Genomic DNA, 20,252 nt, shown 5'->3' with positions numbered 1-20,252 from the left:
TTCTGACCTTCGTAGACTAAAGCTCGAGCTCCCACCCACGCTACTGCTGGACGAAAAGTCTTCCTGTTCCACTGCCAAGTTGGAGGGATGGTGCAGAGGAGACTTTACTACAGTGGGACTGCAGGCAGTTTAGTGGAGCAACTCTAGAAGGTGTTGGGGAGATATAGTCTGGAGCACTGTAGATAGTTCTGGTCTCTTTATGTCAGATGTCCGCAGGCAGTTCAGAGGAGGTCCGCCTCGACTGCAGTGGCTGTCCAGATCAGACCTGTACTCGTTGGAGTTTAGGGTGTGTGCTTATACATCCCCTCAGCTTCTAAGGGGGTGGGTGCTGAGGGAATGTATCCCCCTGTGGAGGTATCTAGAACCAGGACTCACAAACTCAGACCAGGGGATTGGCCATTTTCAGATAGAGATGAGGAATTTTTTTCGCTCAGAGGATGGTGAATCTTTGGAATTCTATCCCCAGAGAGCTGTGAAGAAGGAGTCATTGAGTGTTTCCAGATGGGACGTAAAATGAGAGACATAGATAGGGTAGACACTCAGAGTCTTTCTCCCAGGGTAGAGATGTCAAATTCCAGAGGGCATGGGTTTAAAGTGAGAGGGGGAAAGTTTAAAGGAGATTTACGAGACAAGTTTTTTTACAGAGAGTAGTGGGTACCTGGAACGGACTGCCAGGGAAGTGGTGGAAACAGATACGATAGTGGCATTTAAGAAGCATTTGGATAGGTGCATGAACAGGCAGGGAGTGGAGGGATATAGACAGTGTGCAGGCAGCTTAAATTGGCATCATGGTTGGCACAGACATTGTGGGCCAAATGGCCTGTTCTTGTGCTGTACTCTTCTATGTCTATGTTAATGTTAAGTGAAACTTTGCCAATGGAAAGTGTGGGTAATATACACTGTGGGTAGTTTGGTACAGTGTGATCCCTGGGCAGAGAGTGGCCCATTGCTCATTGGGGTGAGAAAAGATTTGTAAATCCAAGATACAAACCACAAAGAGTCAGCAATGGTACAGTGAAAATTCATAAATGGAATGTTCATAATTCAAAGTGTGCCTGTAGTGACTTCAGAATGTGGTAATCATGTCATCCTATCTGTGCACAGCAAGATCCCACAACCCCATGTGTTAACGGCCAGAGCATCTAAAAAATAGAGACAAAGTGGTGGACATACTTAGCATGTATGAGCAGAGAGAGAGGGTGTTGGTGTCTCAGAACGATCACCACTCAGTGGTGAAACGAGTGCATTCCGGTGATCCGGCTGAGAGGGCGGACAGGGCTTCAGTTCAACAGAGGCAGGAGCCCTGACATTCCCTGGGTGCTGTTGCTGGGATGGTCAGCTTAAGTCACAGTCTGGAGTCCACAAGGAGTACGTCACACCCCGCAGCACAAGGCAGGGATGTCCACTGTGCCACGCTGAAGCCAGCTCCTGAACCCTCCCACTTGGTTGAGGGAGTTGAGGGCAGGAGATCCCTGGAAGAGCGGTTTGGGGAAGAGAATTCTCTTAATTGGTTTTTCCTGAATTCTAGAATTCAGTGGCAAATCCAGGTGATCGCAGTGAGAGAGAGAGAGAGAAAGGAGAGAGAGAGAGGGAGGAGGGGGAACCTAAGAATAGAAATATTTCAATTCAGTGGAATTGGAAGCTTCATTAATATCTCCTCCAATTCCTCCCCACCTCTCACTATCAGCTTCACTGCCTTTTCACTGCAGAATGGAGGAAATAATTGGTTCCATTGATACACTAAAGGCAAGGAGATAATTTATGGATACGCCTTGCATTATTAAATAAGCGAGTTAACTTTTTTCTTCCACAATGCAATGTATTTGATTAAGAATTAGATTATTTTATTGAATTACTGCTCTATTTAAATGGATTTGAATACCAGGATATGCCTAAACTGCATCCATACTTCAAGTGTCAGTGGGCAGCTGGTTAAGCGAGTTTTATAAAAAGCTTAATTACCTCCCATTCAGTCTGTTAAAGCTGGAGGTTTTATCAACCAGGTAACAGTAATGATGACCTCTGTGTTGTTGCTCAGCTCTCGGAAGCAGCCTCGTCGTGATCTGCAGCAGGAAAATTAGCCTCAGTTGCTGCAATTACCCAAGTTCAAAGGCCAACTCTTTGTTCGAGGGGGTTGTTTATATTGGAAATTATTCCTTGCAGAGAGGGTCGAGAGAGCTAAGGAAGAGGATTTGAAAAATGTTCCCCATTGCATGAGGAGCTGTGTAGAGGGAGCTTCAATCAGTGTCAGACTAGTGCACTGGAGTGAGTGATGAGACATTAGAGGGAGCTTCGGTCTGTGTCTGACCCTTGGAGTGTGTGATGGGACGGTGCGGAGGGAGCTTCACTCTGTGTCTGACCCCGGGAGTGTGTGACGGGATGGTGTGGAGGGAGCTGCACTCCGTGTCTGACCCTGGGGGTGTGTGATGGGACGGTGTAGAGGAAGCTTCACTCAGTGTCTGGAGCAACATACAAAGCACTGGAGGAACTCAAAGCAGAAAGAAAGAGCAATATACCGAAAGCTGGAGAACTGATTCTGAGTCCTGCAGACTGCGACGTGCCCGAATGGAAGATGAAGTGTTGTTTCTCGAGCTTTAGTTGGGCGTTGGTGCAACAGTACAGAATCCACAGATAGGTCAGAGTGGGAATGGCAGCAACAGTAGGCTCTGGGTCCATCCTGTGGACCGAACACAGATGTTCCTCAAAGGCAATCCACCAGTCTGTGTTTGGTGTCTCCAATGTGGAGGAGACCACATTGTGAACACTGAGTGAATTACATTAGACTTGTAGATAGGCAAGTGAATCACTTGGGGGAAGTGATGGGGTCCCTGGAAGAGATGATATGAGGGGTGTTGCATCTCCTGTGGTTGTATGGGAAAGTGATTGGTGGGGTTGGAAGAGTGGATTGAGGAGTTGCAAAGGCAGCAATCCCTTCCCATGAAATACTGAAAGGGGAAGGAAGGGGAATCTGGTGTAATTTGAGAAAGATGATCCATTCAATGAGGACCAACACAAAAGGGTGCTGGGGGAACTCAGCCAGTCAGGCAGCATCTATGGAGGGAACTGGACAGTCAACATTTCAGGTCGAGACCCTTCGTCTGGACTGATCACAAGATCACAAGACAAGGGAGCAGAAGCAGGCCATTCGGCCCATCGAGTCTGCCCCAAGGAAAGGGAAATAGAAATGAGGAATGGGGGAAGAAGAAGAAGAAAAAAGAAAAAAAAACTATTCTAATCCCAATTACTGGCCTTATCCCCATATCCCTTGATATCCTGACTATTTAGATATCTAGCTATCTCCTCCTTGAACACCCCCACTGATCTGGCTTCCACTGCTGTACGTGGCAAGGAGTTCCACAAATTCACCATCCTCTGGCTAAAGGGTCTCAACCTGAAACACTGACTGTCCATTTCCCTCCATAGAGTCTGCCTGACCCGCTGAGTCCCTCTAGCACCTCTTTTGTGTTGCTCCAGATTCCAGCATCTTCAGTTTCTTGCGTCTTCTTTCGATGGGGAGACTGGTGGGGTGAAAGATGACTGACCCGGGGAACTCTGCACTTGCTTTCTTCAGGAGGAGATCGGGGTGACAGCAGAGGTGCAGGAAATGAGCGTAGAAGGCTGTTTCTAACCAGTGATGTCCCTGCCCTGGGAGTGTGTGACAGGACAGTGTATGGGGAGCTTCAGTCTGTGTCTAACCCGTGTCCTCAGAATGAGTGACGTGACTGTACCAAGGGTGCTTCACTCTGAATCGAACGCATGCTGTCCCTGCCCTGGGAGTTTGTGTGACGGGCTACATTTGTGGGAGTGTGTGCATCCTGTGTCAAGGAGTTTAAAGGTTGCCTGAAGGGGTGTAACATGGGAGGCAGTGATAAGTTCACAGGAGCCGGGAGACCAGACCACTTCAGTACCTCTGGCTATTCAGTAAAACTCAACCCTTGAACTTTTGCCACAGCCTTAACCAAGAGAATAACCAGCAAATGTAGAGGCTTGGTGCACAACTCATAGCCCAAGGCCTGCTTCCAGGGTTACCGAGAGAGGGGAGTTTAGATGTGGGGCAGTCTCACTGAAGCTGTTCAGGGGGCTGGTGGAACTGCAAATAAAGCACTGCCTGCAGTTTTGGTCCAGTTATTTAAGGAGGAGGCAGGGCAGGGACGGTTCACAGGCTGTTCCTGCGATGAAGCAGTTGTGTTAATAGAACACAGAACAGTACAGCACAGGAACAGGCCCTTCAGCCCACCATGTCTGTGCTGAACACGATGCTGAATTAAACTAAATCCCTCTGTTGACATATGATCCATATCCCTCCATTCCCTGCACATTTATGTGTCTGTCTAACAGCCTCTTAAACCTCTCTATCGTATCTGCCTCCACCCCCACCCCTGGCAGCCCATTCCAGGCACCCACAGCTCTCTGTGTAAAAACTTGGCCCATACATCTCCTTTAAACTTCTCCCTCTCACCTTAAATCTATGTCCTCTAGTACTTGTCATTTCTACCCTGGGAAAAAGATTGACTGTCTACCCTATCGATGCCTCTCATAATTTTATAAACCTCTATCAGGTCGCCCCTCAGCCTCCACTGCTCCAGAGAAAACAACCCAAGTTTGTCCAACCTCTCCTTATAGCTCATGCCCTCGAATTCAGGCAGCATCCTGGTGAACCTCCTCTGCATCCTCTCCAAAGCCCCCACGTCCTTCTTATGAGCAAAGGTGGAGGAGGTTGGGCCCATACTCGGTGTAAGAATGAGAGTTGATCTTATTGTAAATTAGATTCTGAGGGGGATTAACAGGATGGGTGTTGAGAGGATGTTTCCCCTGGTGGAGGTATCTGGAACCGGGGGGGTGGTGGGGGGAGGGGTGGGGGCAGGAACCAGAATAAGACGTCGCCCATTTCAGATGGAAAATGGGGTGAAATTTCTTCTCTCAGAAGATAATGAATCGTCAGAATTCTGCCTCTCTGAGCATGGACAGATTGGTTAACCACAAAGGCAAAGGTTATGGGAAACAGGCGAGGAAAGGGGTTGAGACCAAGATCATACCAGTCACATTGGATGGGAATGGGGGAGGAGCTCGTGTAACCTGGTTGGCTAACTCCTGCTCCTATGTCTTATGTTCTGGAGCAATGAATTGGTGTGGGGCTCCTCAGTAAACTGTGAACTTTGTTCTGGGCCATCCTGCAGCCAATGGGCCGAATGGTGTCCAGGTGTAATGTATAATTCCACGACGATAAGCCATAGATCCACCAGACTGCTTTGGGAAACCAGTGGTGGGGTCCATGTTGGTCAAGGGAGGTGGGGTTGACCGTAATTCCTGTTGATCTTTCTCTTTTAAAAGTTTGAATAGCTCTCCCTTTCATTGGAGCCAAAAGATTTATTTTTCCACAGGAGTGCACTTGACCAGAAATAGTTTTACAGATAATCTCACTGTGATTGATCGATTTTTTTTGTATTTCTGAAATGCATTTGTAGTTTTCTTATATGTGCCTTTATAATTCATTTGCCGCCAAGTTCCAGAGAATGCGCTTCTCGCCCAACGGCTGAGCTATGTATATTTTCTCCCACCGCACACGCTTAGAACAGGTCTGCACAGGAGAGCTGCCCGTCACTTACCTCCCTGTACCTGCAGCCTCCACCTCGTCTAGTCATCCTGCCCTTGCTTCAGATCCCCTTCGGCTCCCTACAACCCAACACTAAACTCCTGCCGTCAACAAACCCTCTTCTCTCTGAGCCTGTTCCAACATTAGAGTCTGGGGAACAGTCCCCACCGAGGGACAGCTACACTGTCAGAGGCACCATCTTACGCAGGTGACATCAAAATTAGCACCCAACTACAACAGAGTAGAGTCATAGAGCACTACAGCACAGAAAAAAGGCCCTTTGGCCCATCTAGTACATGCCAACCTAATCTTCTGCCTAGTCCCATCTACCTGCACCTGGACCATATCCTCCAAACCTCTCCCATCCATGTACCTATCCAAACTTCTCTTAAGTGTTACAATTGAACCCGCATCCACTATTTCCGCTGGCAGCTCATTCCACACTCACACCACCCTCTGAGTGAAGAAGTTCCCCCTCAGATTCCCCTTAAATATTTCACCTTTTCGCCCTAAACCCATGACCTCTAGTTCTCGTCTCACCCAACCTTAGGGGAAAAAGCCCGCAAACATTCACCCTATCAATACCCCTCATAATTTTGTATACCTCTATAAGATCCCTCATTCTCCTGCACTCCAGGGAATAAAGTCCTAACCTATTCAACCTTTCCCTATAACTCAGGTCCTCAAGTCCCGGCAACATTCATGTAAATTTTCTCTGCACTATTTCAAGCTTATCTTTTCTGGAGGTAGGTGACCAGAACTGCACACAATGCTCCAAATTTGGCTTCACCAACATCTTGTACAACTTCAACATATCCTCCCAACTCAGGATTTATGAAGGTCAAAGTGCCAAAAGCTGTCTTTACGACCCTCTCTACCTGTGACACCACTTTCAAGGAATTATGGATCTGTATTCCCAGGTCCCTTTGTTCTGCCGCACACCTCAGAGCCCCACCATTCACTGTGTAAGCCTTACCCTAGTTTGTCCTCCCAAAGTGCATCACCTCACACTTGTCTGCACTGAATTCCATCTGCCATTTTTTCAGCCCATTTACAAGCTGGTCAATCTTGGGAGGTCATGAGTAACCTCTCAGCCAATGGTTTGAGCAGTTCTTCTGAATCCTAGCCGAATGTTTAGCCCTGAACCAAAATCAAATATGACAATATAACAGCATGGCTGGAACGTAGGGAAACAGTTACAGAAACCAGGACGGCAGCAGGCAGTGCAGTTGCTTGACATCCCCGGAGACTCAGATTCCATCCCGACCTCTGGCACTCTGTGTGTGTGTGTGTGTGTGTGTGTGTGTGTGTGTGTGTGTGTGTGTGTGTGTGTGTGTGTGTGGTGTGTGTGTGTGTGTGTGTGTGGAGTTTGCACGCTCTCCCTGTGACCTCGTGGGTTTCCCCCGGGTGCTCCGGTTTCCTCCCCACATCCTGATGACGTGCGGTGTCGGTGGGTTAACTGGCTGCTGTAAGTTGTTTCTGGTGTGTAGGTGAGTGGCAGGAAGGATTAAAGAAGAGTTGTTGGGTGTGAGGGAGAGGATAAGCTGGAACTGGGACTGATGGGGGGACAGGAGACGGCAGATGCTGGAACCTGGAACAGACAACGAGGTGGGTGCTAGAGGAACTCGGTGAGTCAGGCAGCGTCTATGGAGGGAAATGGGCAGCGAAGGGCCTCGACCCGAAATGTTGACTGTCCGTTTCCCTCTGGGTTCCTCCAGCAGCTGTTTTTTTTGCAATGGGACTGATGGGATCACTCAGCTGGTGCTGTCACAGTGGGCTGAATAGCCTCCTTCTGTCTCACAGTTGCTCCTTTAACTCGAAGTTACAGTGCAGAAGGCCGTTTGGCCCATCGTGTCCGCGATGCTCTCTCTCTCGAGGCAGCTCCCTACCTCCACCCTCAGCTCTTCCTCCGTGGCCCTGCAAGCCTGACCTCACTGTACATTCACCCAGTCCCGTCTTGGCCACAATGGAACCTGCCTCCACCACATCCACAGGCAGTGTGTCCCAGAGCTCTTGGCCACAATGGAACCTGAGTGTGTCCCAGAATCCCCCCAGCCGTGATGTGATCACTCTTAATTATCTTCCCTATCTTTAATAGCCATGACCTCTAGTCCCTCCACCAATGGAAGAGCCCTCTCCCCATCCTCTCTGCCTAGAATTTCATTGTCACAGAGCAATACAGCATGGATACAGGCCCTTCAGCCCAATCAGTTCATGCCAACCATGGTGCCCACCCAGCTCATCCCAATTTCCTGAGTTCGGCCCATATGCCCCCAAGCCCCGCCCCTCCATGTACCTATCCAAGTGCTTCTTAAATGATACTGTTGTACCTGCCTCACCCACTTCCTCTGGCAGCTCGTTTCTGTATACCCACCACCCTCTGCATGAAAAAATTTCCCCTCAGGTCCCTTTTAAATCTTTCCCCTCTTACCCTGAACCTATGCCCCCTAGTTTTGGACTCCCCTACCCTGGGGAAAATATGACCATCCACCTTATCTCTGCCTCTCATAATTTTTAAACACTTCTGTAAGGTCACCCCTCATTGTCCTACGTTCCAAGTAATAAAGACCTAGCCTAGCAACCTCTCCCGATAACTCAGGCCCTCGAGTCCTGGTAACATCCTCGTAATTTCTCCTGCACCAACTGTATCATGAAACTGAGTTCCACACTCACCCATGTGTGGAGACACTCAGGCAGCAGACCAACGGCTCAGTTACGGAGGGAGGGTTGGTGAGGAGGGAGCAGAGAGGTTTGGGGGGAGGGGGGGTGGGGTGGTGAGGCCCAGAACTCGGGGCCTGGGCGGCTGAAGGCACGGGCACCAGCGGGGGAGTGAGGGGAAGCAGGGGTAAGCAGGAGGCCAGAATGCAGAATCGTGGACGGGGGTTATACAGGAAAGTCACATCACGCGGTCTCCCCTCACTGGTCTTTGGGATCTTGCTGTGCGCACGTGCCACCATTCCTTACGTCAGTGATCGCACTTCAGGCAGAGCGGCTTCAGCTGCAAGGCTGTTGGGGATGTCCCGTGGAGGCGAAAGTCTCCACGGAAATGCAGTTCTCCCTTCCCTCAGGGAGGGCCTGCAGGGGAAGGCAGAGAGGGCAAGGAGGAAATCCTGAACCACGCCTAGCTTAGACTCCCTGTGACCAGGAGCAGCCACTGGCCATGTGCAGAGCTCGTCCTGTGTATGTGCAGTGGGAGCAGCAGTTCGGTTGAGCCAGGGAGCCAGATGCTGTAACACTGTAATGGAGGGCTATGTGATAGCAGTGTGGTCGCTTGGGCTGAATGACCTCCCCTCCAAGAGTCGAAGCAAAGATCGTGGGTCAGCGATGAAGCCAGCAAAAAACGATATAAACCCTCTCTGGAAGCGGATTTATGAGCTCAAACACAGATTGGGAGTGCCAGTCATAAATTGGATCTCACCATATCCGGAGGCAGATATCAGCATATGGCCCTGACAATTTGTCAAATGGCTCAGTGTGTGCACTGAGCACCCAGAGAGGCTGCAGATCCGTCGTAGGTGTTAACGCGCTCTGTGTCAGTCCAAGTCTGAACACACCTTCTCTCTGTGTGCATCCAGCGATTGTGTACACCCTATGTCTGTGTACACACTGTGTCTGCGTACACCCAGCAATTGTGTACACCCGGTGCCTGTGTACACCCAGCGATTGTGTACACCTGGTGTCTGTGTATGCCCAGTGTCTGTATACACACTGTCTGTGTACACCCGGTGTCTGTGTACATTCTCTGTCTGTACACACTCTCCGTCTGTACACACACTGAGTTTGTACACACTCCCTGTCTGTACACACGCTGAGTCTGTACACACTCCCTGTCTGTACATACACACACACACACACCACACTGAGTCTGTACACACACTGAGTCTGTACACACTCCCTGTCTGTACACACACACCACACACTGAGTCTGTACACACTCCATCCCGTGAATCAGTTGTCCTGTGCCGCAAGAAAATGTCCCCTCATCCCCCTCCCCCCATCATCTTGGACAATAGTGTCCCCTCCTCCCCAACAACTAGAGATATGATTCAGTCTGCCCCTCCCACTGTACTAGTTCACAGAGGAGGGAGCGCTGTGGGAGGGGCGGTGAGGAGGGAGCCATGTGGGAGGGGCGGTGAGGAGGGAGCGCTGTGGGAGGGGCGGTTGAGGAGGGAGCGCTGTGGGAGGAGCGGTGTGAGGAGGGAGCCATGTGGGATGGGCGGTGAGGAGGGAGCGCTGTGGGAGGGGTGGTGAGGAGGGAGTGCTGTGGGAGGGGTGGTGAGGAGGGAGCGCTGTGCTGCACTGTGGGAGGGGCAGTGAGGAGGGAGTCATGTGGGAGGTGCGGTGAGGAGGGAGCCATGTGGGAGGGGTGTTGAGGAGGGAGCGCTGAGGGAGGGGCCGTGAGGGAGGGAGCGCTGTGGGAGGGGCGGTGGGGTGGGAGGGAGCGCTGAGGGAGGGGCGGTGAGGAGGGAGCGCTGTGGGAGGGGCGGTGAGGAGGGAGCGCTGTGGGAGGGGCGGTGAGGAGGGAGCCATGTGGGAGGGGCGGTGAGGAGGGAGCGCCGTGGGAGGGGCGGTGAGGAGGGAGCGCCGTGGGAGGGGCGGTGAGGAGGGAGCGCCGGGGGAGGGGCGGTGAGGAGGGAGCGCTGTGGGAGGGGTGGTGAGGGAGTCTCTGGGGGATACAGGCGTTTCTTTCTCTGTAATCCTGGAGTTCAGTTGTGGAGTTGACCGCCCGAGTAAGATTGGCTAAGTCCGTACAAGGCACTTGGGCTCCTACTGTGGCTCACGCCAAGCCTAGCAAGTTTTCCTTCACCAGGAACTGAGGAGTTCGACTGCGAACATTGGCGGTTAGCCTCGATTTTGGGCAGTGGGACCAATGGCCAGAGCCAGGAGTGTGTTGAACTGCCCTCTGCCTCACTTGGTGCCCAGTTTCTCTGGAGACCCTCACCCAGGGTTTCCCCACATCTCAGGATTCCTGCTATTGGCATCTTTCAGTGTCAATGAGGAGATGTTGCTTACGTGATGGACTGGGAAGTGAACCAGCTCAGCTGTGGGAAATATTGCTTCAGTCCTCAGAGACTGCAGGATGAAAACATTGCAACGGCATCAGAATATGTCAGGATTTCAGCACAAATGTTACTCACAGCTGCATGAAATCCAGCCAGATGTGGTCAGTGGGCACCTGGTGTCTACCTCTGCCCATTGAGCTAGAGACCTGAGCTTTAGCACCCCAGCTGTGGTACTGAGGGGGTGTGGGTGCTGTCTCCCTGATGGGAGCCCCACTGCCCCCTCAGGCTGGTGAGAAGGATCCCGGAGCAGGAGACCTGGCATTCTGTGGCCAGCACTTATACCTCAGCCATTGTCAGCAAAGCAGATTGAACAACGTGGTGTATGCTTCGCGATAGTGACTTTGTGTGAAAGGTGTGTTGTAGAACAGAGGGACCTAGGAGTACAAGTACATGGTTCCCTGAAAGTGGTGTCACAGGTAGGCAGGGTGGTGAAGAAGGCATTGGGCATGTTGGCCTTCATCAGTCAGGGCATTGAGTCTAGAGATTGGGATGTTATGTTGCAGTTGTACAAGTCATTGGTGAGGCTACATTTGGAGTACTGTGTACAGTTTTGGTTGCCCTGTTTTAGGAAAGATGTCATTAAGCTGGAAAGAGTGCAGATGAGATTTACAGGAATGTTGCCAGGACTCGAGGGACTGAGTTATAGGGAGAGGTTGGGCAGGCTAGGATTTTATTCCTCGGGCCCTATGAGACTGAGGGGTGATCTTAAGGAGGTGTCTAAAGTCATGAGGGGCGTAGATAGGGTGAATGTGCACGGTCCTTTTCTCAGTGTTGGGGAATCAAGAACCAGAGGGCACAGGTTTAAGGTGAGAGGGGAGAGATTTAAAAGAGATGTTAGAGGCAACTTCTTCACCGAGAGGGTGGTCCATATATGGAACGAGCTGCCAGAGGAAGTGGGTGAGGCAGGTACAGAAACAAATTCAAAAGACACTTGGACAGGTACGTGGATGGGAAAGGTTTAGAGGGATATGGGCCAAACACGGGCAAATGGGACTGGCTTGGTGGGCACCATGGTTGGCATGGACCAGTTGGGCCGTAAGGCCTCTTTGCATGGTGTATGACTCTTCATACTCACTCCATTTACCCCCCCCCCCACCCCCCCAGTGGAAGGACACCTTGCTATTGCACCCCCTTTTGAAGGGTAACAAACCACAGCTCCTCGAATAGGAGGGTACCGTACCATTCCACCGCTAATAGGAGAGCACTGCACGATTTGACCTGTGATGGGAGGGACTGCGCAGTTCCATCTTTTTGAGGAGGTTGTTGTTACACCCTTAGCATTGGGCACTGCCCAAGCCCCTGATCAATGCACTATACTGTTATACTAACACTAACCGCAGACTGTATCGTGATACCTTTAACAAGGAGACTCTGCATCATAGACCTCTAGATCAGAGGTATACTGAACCATTCCACCTTTAATATAGAGGTTGGGATGTTATGTTGCAGTTGTACAAGTCCACCTATATGCACTTTTCCATCGCAACTCAGAAGAGGTAGACCGTTTATAGGGAGAGATCGGACAGGCTGGGACTCTTTTCCCTGGAGTGAAGGAGGCTGAGGGGTGACATAAGATAAGATGAGATATCTTTATTAGTCACGTGTACATCGAAACACACAATAAAATGCATCCTTTGCGTAGAGTGTTCTGGAGGCAGCCCACAAGTGTCGCCACACTTCCAGCGCCACATAGCATGCCCACAACTTCCTAACCTGTACGTCTTTGGAATGTGGAGGAAACCGGAGCACCCGGGGGAAACCCACACAGACACAGGGAGAACGTACAAACTCCTTACAGACAGCAGCCGGAATTGAACCCGAGTCGCTGGCACTGTAATAGCGTTACACAAACTGCTACACTACCGTGATGGGTGTTCAAAAACAAGAGGACATGGATTTAAGGTGAGAGGAAGGAGTAAAGGGGATCTGAGGGGTGAGTTGTTTTACATGGAGAGTGGGTGTACCCGGAACACACTGCCAGAGGGAGTGGTGGAATCAGATACAGTCACTGCGTTTCAGAGCATTTTGACAGTTAGGTTGCCAAGGCATAGAAGGGTATGGTCCTAATGCGGGCAAATGGGATCAGTGTAGATGGGTGAAAAGTTTGGCATGGCTGTGTTGGGCCAAAGGGCCTGGTTCTGTGCTGTGTGACTCTGTGACAATCTGATACCGTTAAGGAGAGGGGACTGCTGTCGTACTGCTAATCGCAGGGCTCTGCTGTGTCACTCCAGAGCAGAAGAGGCTGGAGGGAAAGGCGTAGGGGACGAGCTGTGATCAGAAGCGGGTGCAGATGACAGTGGTTGGCAGATGCCTGACTGAGGATTGACGCCCACTGGGCTGAGCAGGTTACTCATGCTGATCCTCTTCACCGGATCCAGCCGCTGCCCATGGCAGAGAGGGCTGCTCACAGAACCTTAGCACGTACACACCGGCTCCTTGCAGGATCCAGTCCTCGCTGACATCCCCAGGGTGTTAGCTGCCTCCCCCTCTAGCATCCAAACATTGCCCATGGGCAGCAGAGGCAGGGAGGTGGTGGGGTGGGTGGTGTTATTCAACTGTGAAAGGATTCATGTCTGAGGCTGATCACCCAATGTCCAGACACACAGAGAGATTTACGCTCTGGGTCATGAAGTCACTCAGCATGGAAACAGGCCCTTCGGCCCATCTGGTGTTGCCCAGCGAGCTAGTCCCATCTGCCTGTGTTTGGCCCATAGCCCTCTAAACCTCTTCTATCCATGTGCTTATCCAGATGGCTTCTAAACGTTGCTGATGTGCCCGCCTCAACCACAACTCATTCCAAATATGCACCACCCTCTTTGTGAAGAAGCTGCCCCTGATGTCCCTTTTAAATCTCACGCCTCTTGATCTTAAACCGATCCCTCATTTTTAGCTCCCCCTCTCTGGGAAAAAGACTATGTGCTTTCACCCTGTCTATGCCCCTCATGATCTTATACACCTCTGTCAGGTCACCCCTCAATCTCCTACGTTCCAGGGAATAAAGTCTTCGTCTACACAACCCCTCCTTGTAACACAGGCCCCCAAGTCCAGGCAACATCCTGGTAAATCTTTTCTGCACCCTTTCTAGTTAACCAACATCTTTCCTGTAACAGGGTGACCAGAACTATATCCAATTGCACATTGCTCTCTGTGTGTCTGGCAATTGGGTGATCAGACTCAGACGTGAATCCTTTCATGGTTGAATAGCCTCCTACCTCCCTGTCTCTGCTGCTATGGAGAGTGAACTTGTATGTACACACTCATTTACGGAGATCTCACATGCTCGTGTACACACACATTCATAGATTACACCACACACACATTCTCATATAAACACATACACTGTCATATAAATGCACACGCTCTCACACACACACACACACACCTTCACATAAACAGACCATCATATAAATGCACACACCCTTACATAAACAGAAACACCCATACCACATATACACATCATACATACGTATACCATACGTGCACACGCAGACTCTTGCACACTTATATACATACACACACACACACATACACAAACTTGTTCGGACAAGTAGAGGCACAAATCTGTCCACATGCAGTCTCACACATGGATACTTGCAGAAGCCACACATACACATATTTGCATACACATACCCAAACAATCACTCATGCATATGCACAGAAACACACAGAGGCAAACATACAATATGGGCACCGACATTCTCGCGCACGCGCGCGCGCACACACACACACACACACACACACACACACACTCGTGAGAGTCATTGGCACAGCTGGGGAACAGGAATCCTGACCCACTCTGTTCTGCCTGATACGGGGGCTCACTACCTGATGTTTACAGTGCTTTCATGGTGAGAGAGATCTCCCCCTTAATGCTGCCGGTGCAGGGGGGATATGCTCCCATTCTTTTATTCCTCCAAATGTCCACTATAAGGGTCTGGTACCTTGGTGTGAATGCCTGCACCTTATAGCCCATCCTGTGAACATTCCAGGCAGGACCTTATCCTCACATCCAAGCACACTGTGTGTGTCTCTTCCGCCTGACTCAGTAACCATGACAACAGATTATATGGAGCAGATCATGAGCACGGATTTGCCTTTTCCCAAAATGTTCTGTTTATTTTTAATTGCTAGGCCCAAAAATTGAAATATTAAGTATTCCACCGAGGTATAATTTCCAATTTACCCATGGAACTCATTCTCACAGAGAAAGGATTTGTTGTTCTGGATCTCGGAGGGACTTTCCCAGGTCACAACTGCTGCCTGCAGAGTTGGAGCCCTTATTGTGGGGTGCTGGGTTATATTTGGGGATGATGCCTGTGGTGTAATCAGGGTAGGGGGGGTCCAAAACTAGGGGGCAGAGGTTTAAGGTGAGAGGGGAAAGATTTAAAAGGGACCTGAGGGGCAACTTTTCACCCAGAGGGTGGTTGATATGTGGAACAAGCTGCGAGAGGAAGTGGGTGAGGCGGGTACATTAACAACATTTAAAAGACACTTGGACAGGTCCATGGATGGGAAAGGTTTAGAGGGATATGTGCCAAACGCAGGCAAATGGGACAAGATCAGGAAGACACCTTGGTCAGCATGGACAATTTGGGCCGAAGGGCCTGTTTCTGTGCTGTATGACTCTATGACCAATTTGGCTTCTTGTAACACCTGGCAGTACCTAAGTGGGCAGGTGGGGCTGACGTACCTCCACTTTGACTTCCCCATGTAATCCCACCCTCCACTCCCCTTACAGTGACATTAGGCAGTGCACCGTCCTTAAGAAGGCAAGGCTTTGCATTTCTAGAATGCCGTGGGGCTCGATGTGGTGGTTGTTGAGATGTTGGGGCCTGGGGTAGATCAGCCATCATCATATTGAATGGTGGGACAGGCTTGAGGGGCCGAGAGGCCAACTCCTGCTTCTCAGCACACCCCAGAGCTCCTCACAGCTAATGACGTCCTTTCTGGAGAACAGTTTGTTCAATTTTTGAGCCTATATTTGAAAAATGAAAGGAATATCTCGGGAAAAGGCCGGAGCTCGGGATCGAACCCGGGTCTCTGGAGCCTTGAGGCAGCAGTGCTACCCGCTATATCAGTGTGCCATCAGTGAAGGGAGTGAGTGGGAGACAAGCCTGTTTCCCCTGCTGTGTCACTGTCCTGCTCCCAGACTGTGTATCCAACACCCATCAAAAGCTGAACAGGAAACTGGCAAGTACTAGAGGACATGAATTTAAGGTGAGAGGGGGAAAGTTCAACGGAGATGCACAGGGCAGGTTTTTACGGCGAGAGTGGTGGGTGCCTGGAACAGGCTGCCAGGAGCGGGGGTGGAGGCAGATACAATAGAAGGGTTTAAGAGGCTGTTAGACAGACAAGAAATGGAGGGTACAGGTAGGTGGGATTAATCTAATTCATTGTCATGTTCAGCCCCACCTTGTGGGCTGAAGGGCCTGTTCCTGTGTTGTACTGTTCCATATTCTAAGTTCTAAATGTCAGAAGAAATCGTTCCCTGCTGCAGTCCGCGTTGCTGTAGCCACCGACTCCACCCTACACCAAGAAAGTGTTGGGTCATCCCCCTGAGCTTCCAACATCTCTGACCCGTCGTTAAAACCGACTCTTCCCCTCCTGAGCATCGCTCAACTCCAGACACTCGCCCTCACCCCATCAACACCCTCACCCTCAGCTCATTGACCACGGACAGCCTCATCCCATCAGCGCTCTCACCCCATCGACCTCTGTAACCCTCACCCCATTGACCTCTGACACCCTCACCTTTGCCTAGACAAGTGCCAACCCTGGTGCCCCAGGTGGCTGAGTTCGAGGTTTGATGGGACTCCTCAGGTTTTGAGAGCTGGAAGCTGTTGAATAACTGACGGGGCACTGTCATGCTGGTCAGCATCAAGCTGCCTGAACCTTCGGTGGGAGAGACCCAACAGGGGCCGTCAGAAGGGAACTGGAGGGGCTGTAGGGAAGGAGGGAGTGTTGAGGATAACTCTTTGATGGAGTGAAAGAAAACCCACTGTTGCTTTTTGCTCCAGTTTACTTCATCTGCAGTCCTTGTGTCTCCACTCTTGGTCACTGTGGATCCCAGGGTCTCTTGTATCAAAGGTGTAATGAGTTAGCTGTGCCTTAGACTCAGCACTGGTGAAACAAGCTTCCGATTAGTGCTGTAACACTGCCACTGCTGAGTGTGCTTTCTGAGCAGACCCATTCACCGTGACCTGACAAACACAAAATACCTGGTCCCTCTCCTACACTTTTCAACTGAATCACTTCCCACCCACCACCCCAACAGTCAGGTGGGCTCATTATCTGATGTAAAACACCATCCTGATCACAGGCTAATGGTTTAATTGGGTTTAATTGATGCTGTTGTTCATCATCATGCATTTCCAGGACCTGGAAGCTGGTAGGGGATTTAAAAAACACAGTGAGTGTGTTGGTGTGTGAGGACCCTCGGGGTATAATTACAGAGGAAGGTCTGACTGCTCCCTGAGGAAACATGCAGCTCCCACATACCTGACTCGTTCTCTGTCCTCTGTCTATCCGCCCTTCCTCTGCCGCCTTCCCTCCCTCTGACCATGTCTCCTTACCACATTAATGGGGGCCCTTCAGACCATCGAGTCCCATGCTGGCTCACAGAGCAGTCCCATTCCCCTCTAATTATCCCTGTAACTCATTCTCCCCACATTCCCACCAACTCCCCCCAGATTCTACCCCCTCACCCACACACTGGGGGGGGGGGGAATTTACAGAGGCCGATTAACCCACCGACCCCACATGTCGTTGGGATGTGGGAGGGAACCAGAGCCCCCAGGGGAAACCCATGCAGTCACAGGGAGAACGTGCAAACTCCACACAGACAGTGGCGCAGGTTGGGGTCGAACCTGGGTCTCTGGAGCTGTGAGGTAGCAGCACTACCTGCTGCACCACTCTGCTGCCCATCTCTTTCTCTGAATTATAACAAATGCCACCAAGGGGTGGTGATGTTTAAGAGGCATTTAGACAGGTACATGAGCAGGCAGGAAATGGAGAGATGTGGATCATGTGCAAGCAGATGGGATGACATCATGGTCAGCACAGACATGGTGGGCCGAAGGGCCTTTTCCTGTGATGTTGAAGTGAGGTCTGTGTGTACCCTTGAGATCTGCATTTGGTAACGCATTATGTGCATGTAGGGGAAATTTGCATGTGCAACTGAGGAATGTGTGGTGTGGGTTATGTGTACACCATCCCATCACGAACTCCCAGGGTCAGACACAGAGTGAAGTTCCCTCTACACTGTCCCATCACGAACTCCCAGGGTCAGACACAGAGTGAAGTTCCCTCTACACTGTCCCATCACACACTCCCAGGGTCAGACACAGAGTGAAGCTCCCTCTACACTGTCCCATCACACACTCCCAGGGCAGGGACTGCGCTGGTTAAGGAGAGAGAGAAGTTGTCCTCTTTCAGAGAGGTTTCCCACTTGTCTAATCTGTGTCTTGCACCTGTGTTCTCCCCACAGCTGGCACCACGTACATCTTTGGTCGGGGTGGAGCCCTTATCACCTACACGTGGCCTCCGAATGACCGGCCGAGCACGCGAGCTGACCGCCTTGCCGTGGGATTCAGCACACAGCAGAAGGATGCCATTTTGGTTCGAGTGGACAGTGCCTCTGGCCTGGGAGACTACCTACAGCTCCACATAGTAAGTCCCTTTGCCTGGCAACAGTGCTTTGTCAGCAGTGCTGGCTCTCCCCACTTCTCCTCATACAATGGATGTGGTGTCTGGAGTGTGTGGAGCCTGAGGCCTCATTATGTCGGTAGTGTTACTATGGCAACACAGGCCTTCTGTGTTGTTGTTCATCCCTGGAGTAGGTCTGAGGGTTGATCTGCTTCCTGAGTGTTTACTGGGCCTCCCTGTGGTTTATCTCAGTTCCCTTGTCCATGCCCACCTTGGTCTCAGAGCTTGGCCGCAGATTCCAACAGGCCACAGCCCTGAAACATCAGCACAGGGAAGTTCGAGCCCCACACAAGGTGTGGCCTGGGGAGCAGAAGTTGTATCTCAGAATGGCAAACAGCCCTTGTGCAGGCATGGTTTGTATACCCATGAGGCAGAGTTTATTTGTGAGGAAACTGTGTGTGTGTGTGTGTGTGTGTGTGTTTGTGTAGCCTATGCCAGTGGGGGGGGGGGGGACATAGAAATAGGTGGATGCTGCCCAGCTGTGTGTCTAACTACAGATGTCCATTATAGTTGTACCTTATATATGTATGCAAACTATAAAGATATATGGTTAAATCACAGATGTGACCAATGTACAAATGTGCAGCATGTAAATGGCACCCCATATACAGATGTGAATGGTGCATCAGTGTCTGATGTACAGATGTGGACAACATGCAGATGTGCGTTCCATCAGATGCAGCCTGTATACCTGCCCTGAAACGTGTGGCAAACCACACCAAGTACTTTATGTGAATGGAGAACATACACAGATGTGTTTGGTAAATAACTGTGGATAAATTGTAGACTATGTTCAGAGCCACAAACGATCTGCTGGAGGAACTCAGCAGGCCGAGCAGCATCTGTGGGGGGAAAGGAAATGTCAACCCTGCAGGGTTTCAACCTAAAACATCGACGGTTCCTCTCCCCCCACAGACGCTGCTCGACCAGCTGTGTTCCTCCATCAGGTTGTTTGTTGCTCCAGATTCCAGCTTCTGCCGTCTCCAGTGTGTACAGATGTGGCTGTGTACATGCGGACTGTGAATCTACTCACGGGAATGAACTGACATCAGTACGGAACATTGACAGAAGTTGAATACACGTTGGGTGGTGTGTACATCGGTGAGGATCATGTACTGGCTTGGGTTGAAAACAGATGTGATCTACATACAGATGTGGATTTTGCAGGCCATGTATATGGACTTGGCTGTGTTGATGGTCTGTAGGTGCAGCCCATATACTGCTGCTGTCTGTGGATGTGATTAGCTGCAGATGTAGACAATGTACCTTCACTTTGTCCACAGTGGCTGTCTGGATCTGCCAGTTGCCAATGTTTTAATTCTCCTTCCCATTTCCACACCGACCTGTCAGTCCTCGGTCTCTGCCTGTAGGTGCCGGAGGGGGTTACAGAGACAGGGAGGGGTGTAGGGGCCGGAAGACATTACAGAGGTAGGGAGGGGTGTAGGGGCCGGAGGCGGTTACAAGACGGGGAGGGGTGTAGGGGCCGGAGGACATTACAGAGGTAGGGAGGGGTGTAGGGGCCGGAAGGGGTTACATGACGGGAAGGAGTGCAGGGGCCGGAGGGAGGAACGTGGGTTGGGTAGTGTGATGGGACGCGGCAGTCAACAATGGAAAGTTCCTTGTGAATCCATGGTATGTCCTCGCTGGGCTGCAGGTGAAAGGGGAACCAGTTGACCCCTTGGCTGGGAATGGGAACCCAGTGGTCAGTGTTACACTCATTGATGGACCCAAACTTCACAAACCTCTGCGTGATCTTGCTGTGTGCAGATTGGCACCTGTGTTTCCCACATTACCACAGGGACTGAGGTGGTATGGAAGGCCGTGCGTTCTGTGGCAGGACTCAGTGAGGTGGGGCAGAGCCCCCACCTGAACTGTCAACAATTCCTCCCCTC

At 50.9% G+C, this 20,252-nt stretch overlaps 1 protein-coding gene across 3 annotated transcripts in view; it reads left to right on the top strand.

Annotated features, from left to right (window-relative positions):
- The window catches only part of LOC127586968 (neurexin-2-like), a 760,879-nt gene that overhangs the window by 548,512 nt on the left and 192,115 nt on the right, over window positions 1–20,252 (top strand). For all 3 annotated transcript variants that reach the window (XM_052045024.1, XM_052045023.1, XM_052045022.1), the window contains one exon: window positions 18,143–18,324. In XM_052045024.1, coding sequence (XP_051900984.1) covers window positions 18,143–18,324 — 182 coding nt within the window. The remainder of the gene's footprint in view (window positions 1–18,142; window positions 18,325–20,252) is intronic.

This window comes from Pristis pectinata, chromosome 38 (genome assembly GCF_009764475.1).
Source record: "Pristis pectinata isolate sPriPec2 chromosome 38, sPriPec2.1.pri, whole genome shotgun sequence".
Taxonomy (NCBI): Eukaryota; Metazoa; Chordata; class Chondrichthyes; order Rhinopristiformes; family Pristidae; genus Pristis; species Pristis pectinata.
The sequence above is the reverse complement of the archived record's forward strand: the minus strand, read 5'-3'. Positions and strand labels throughout refer to the sequence as shown.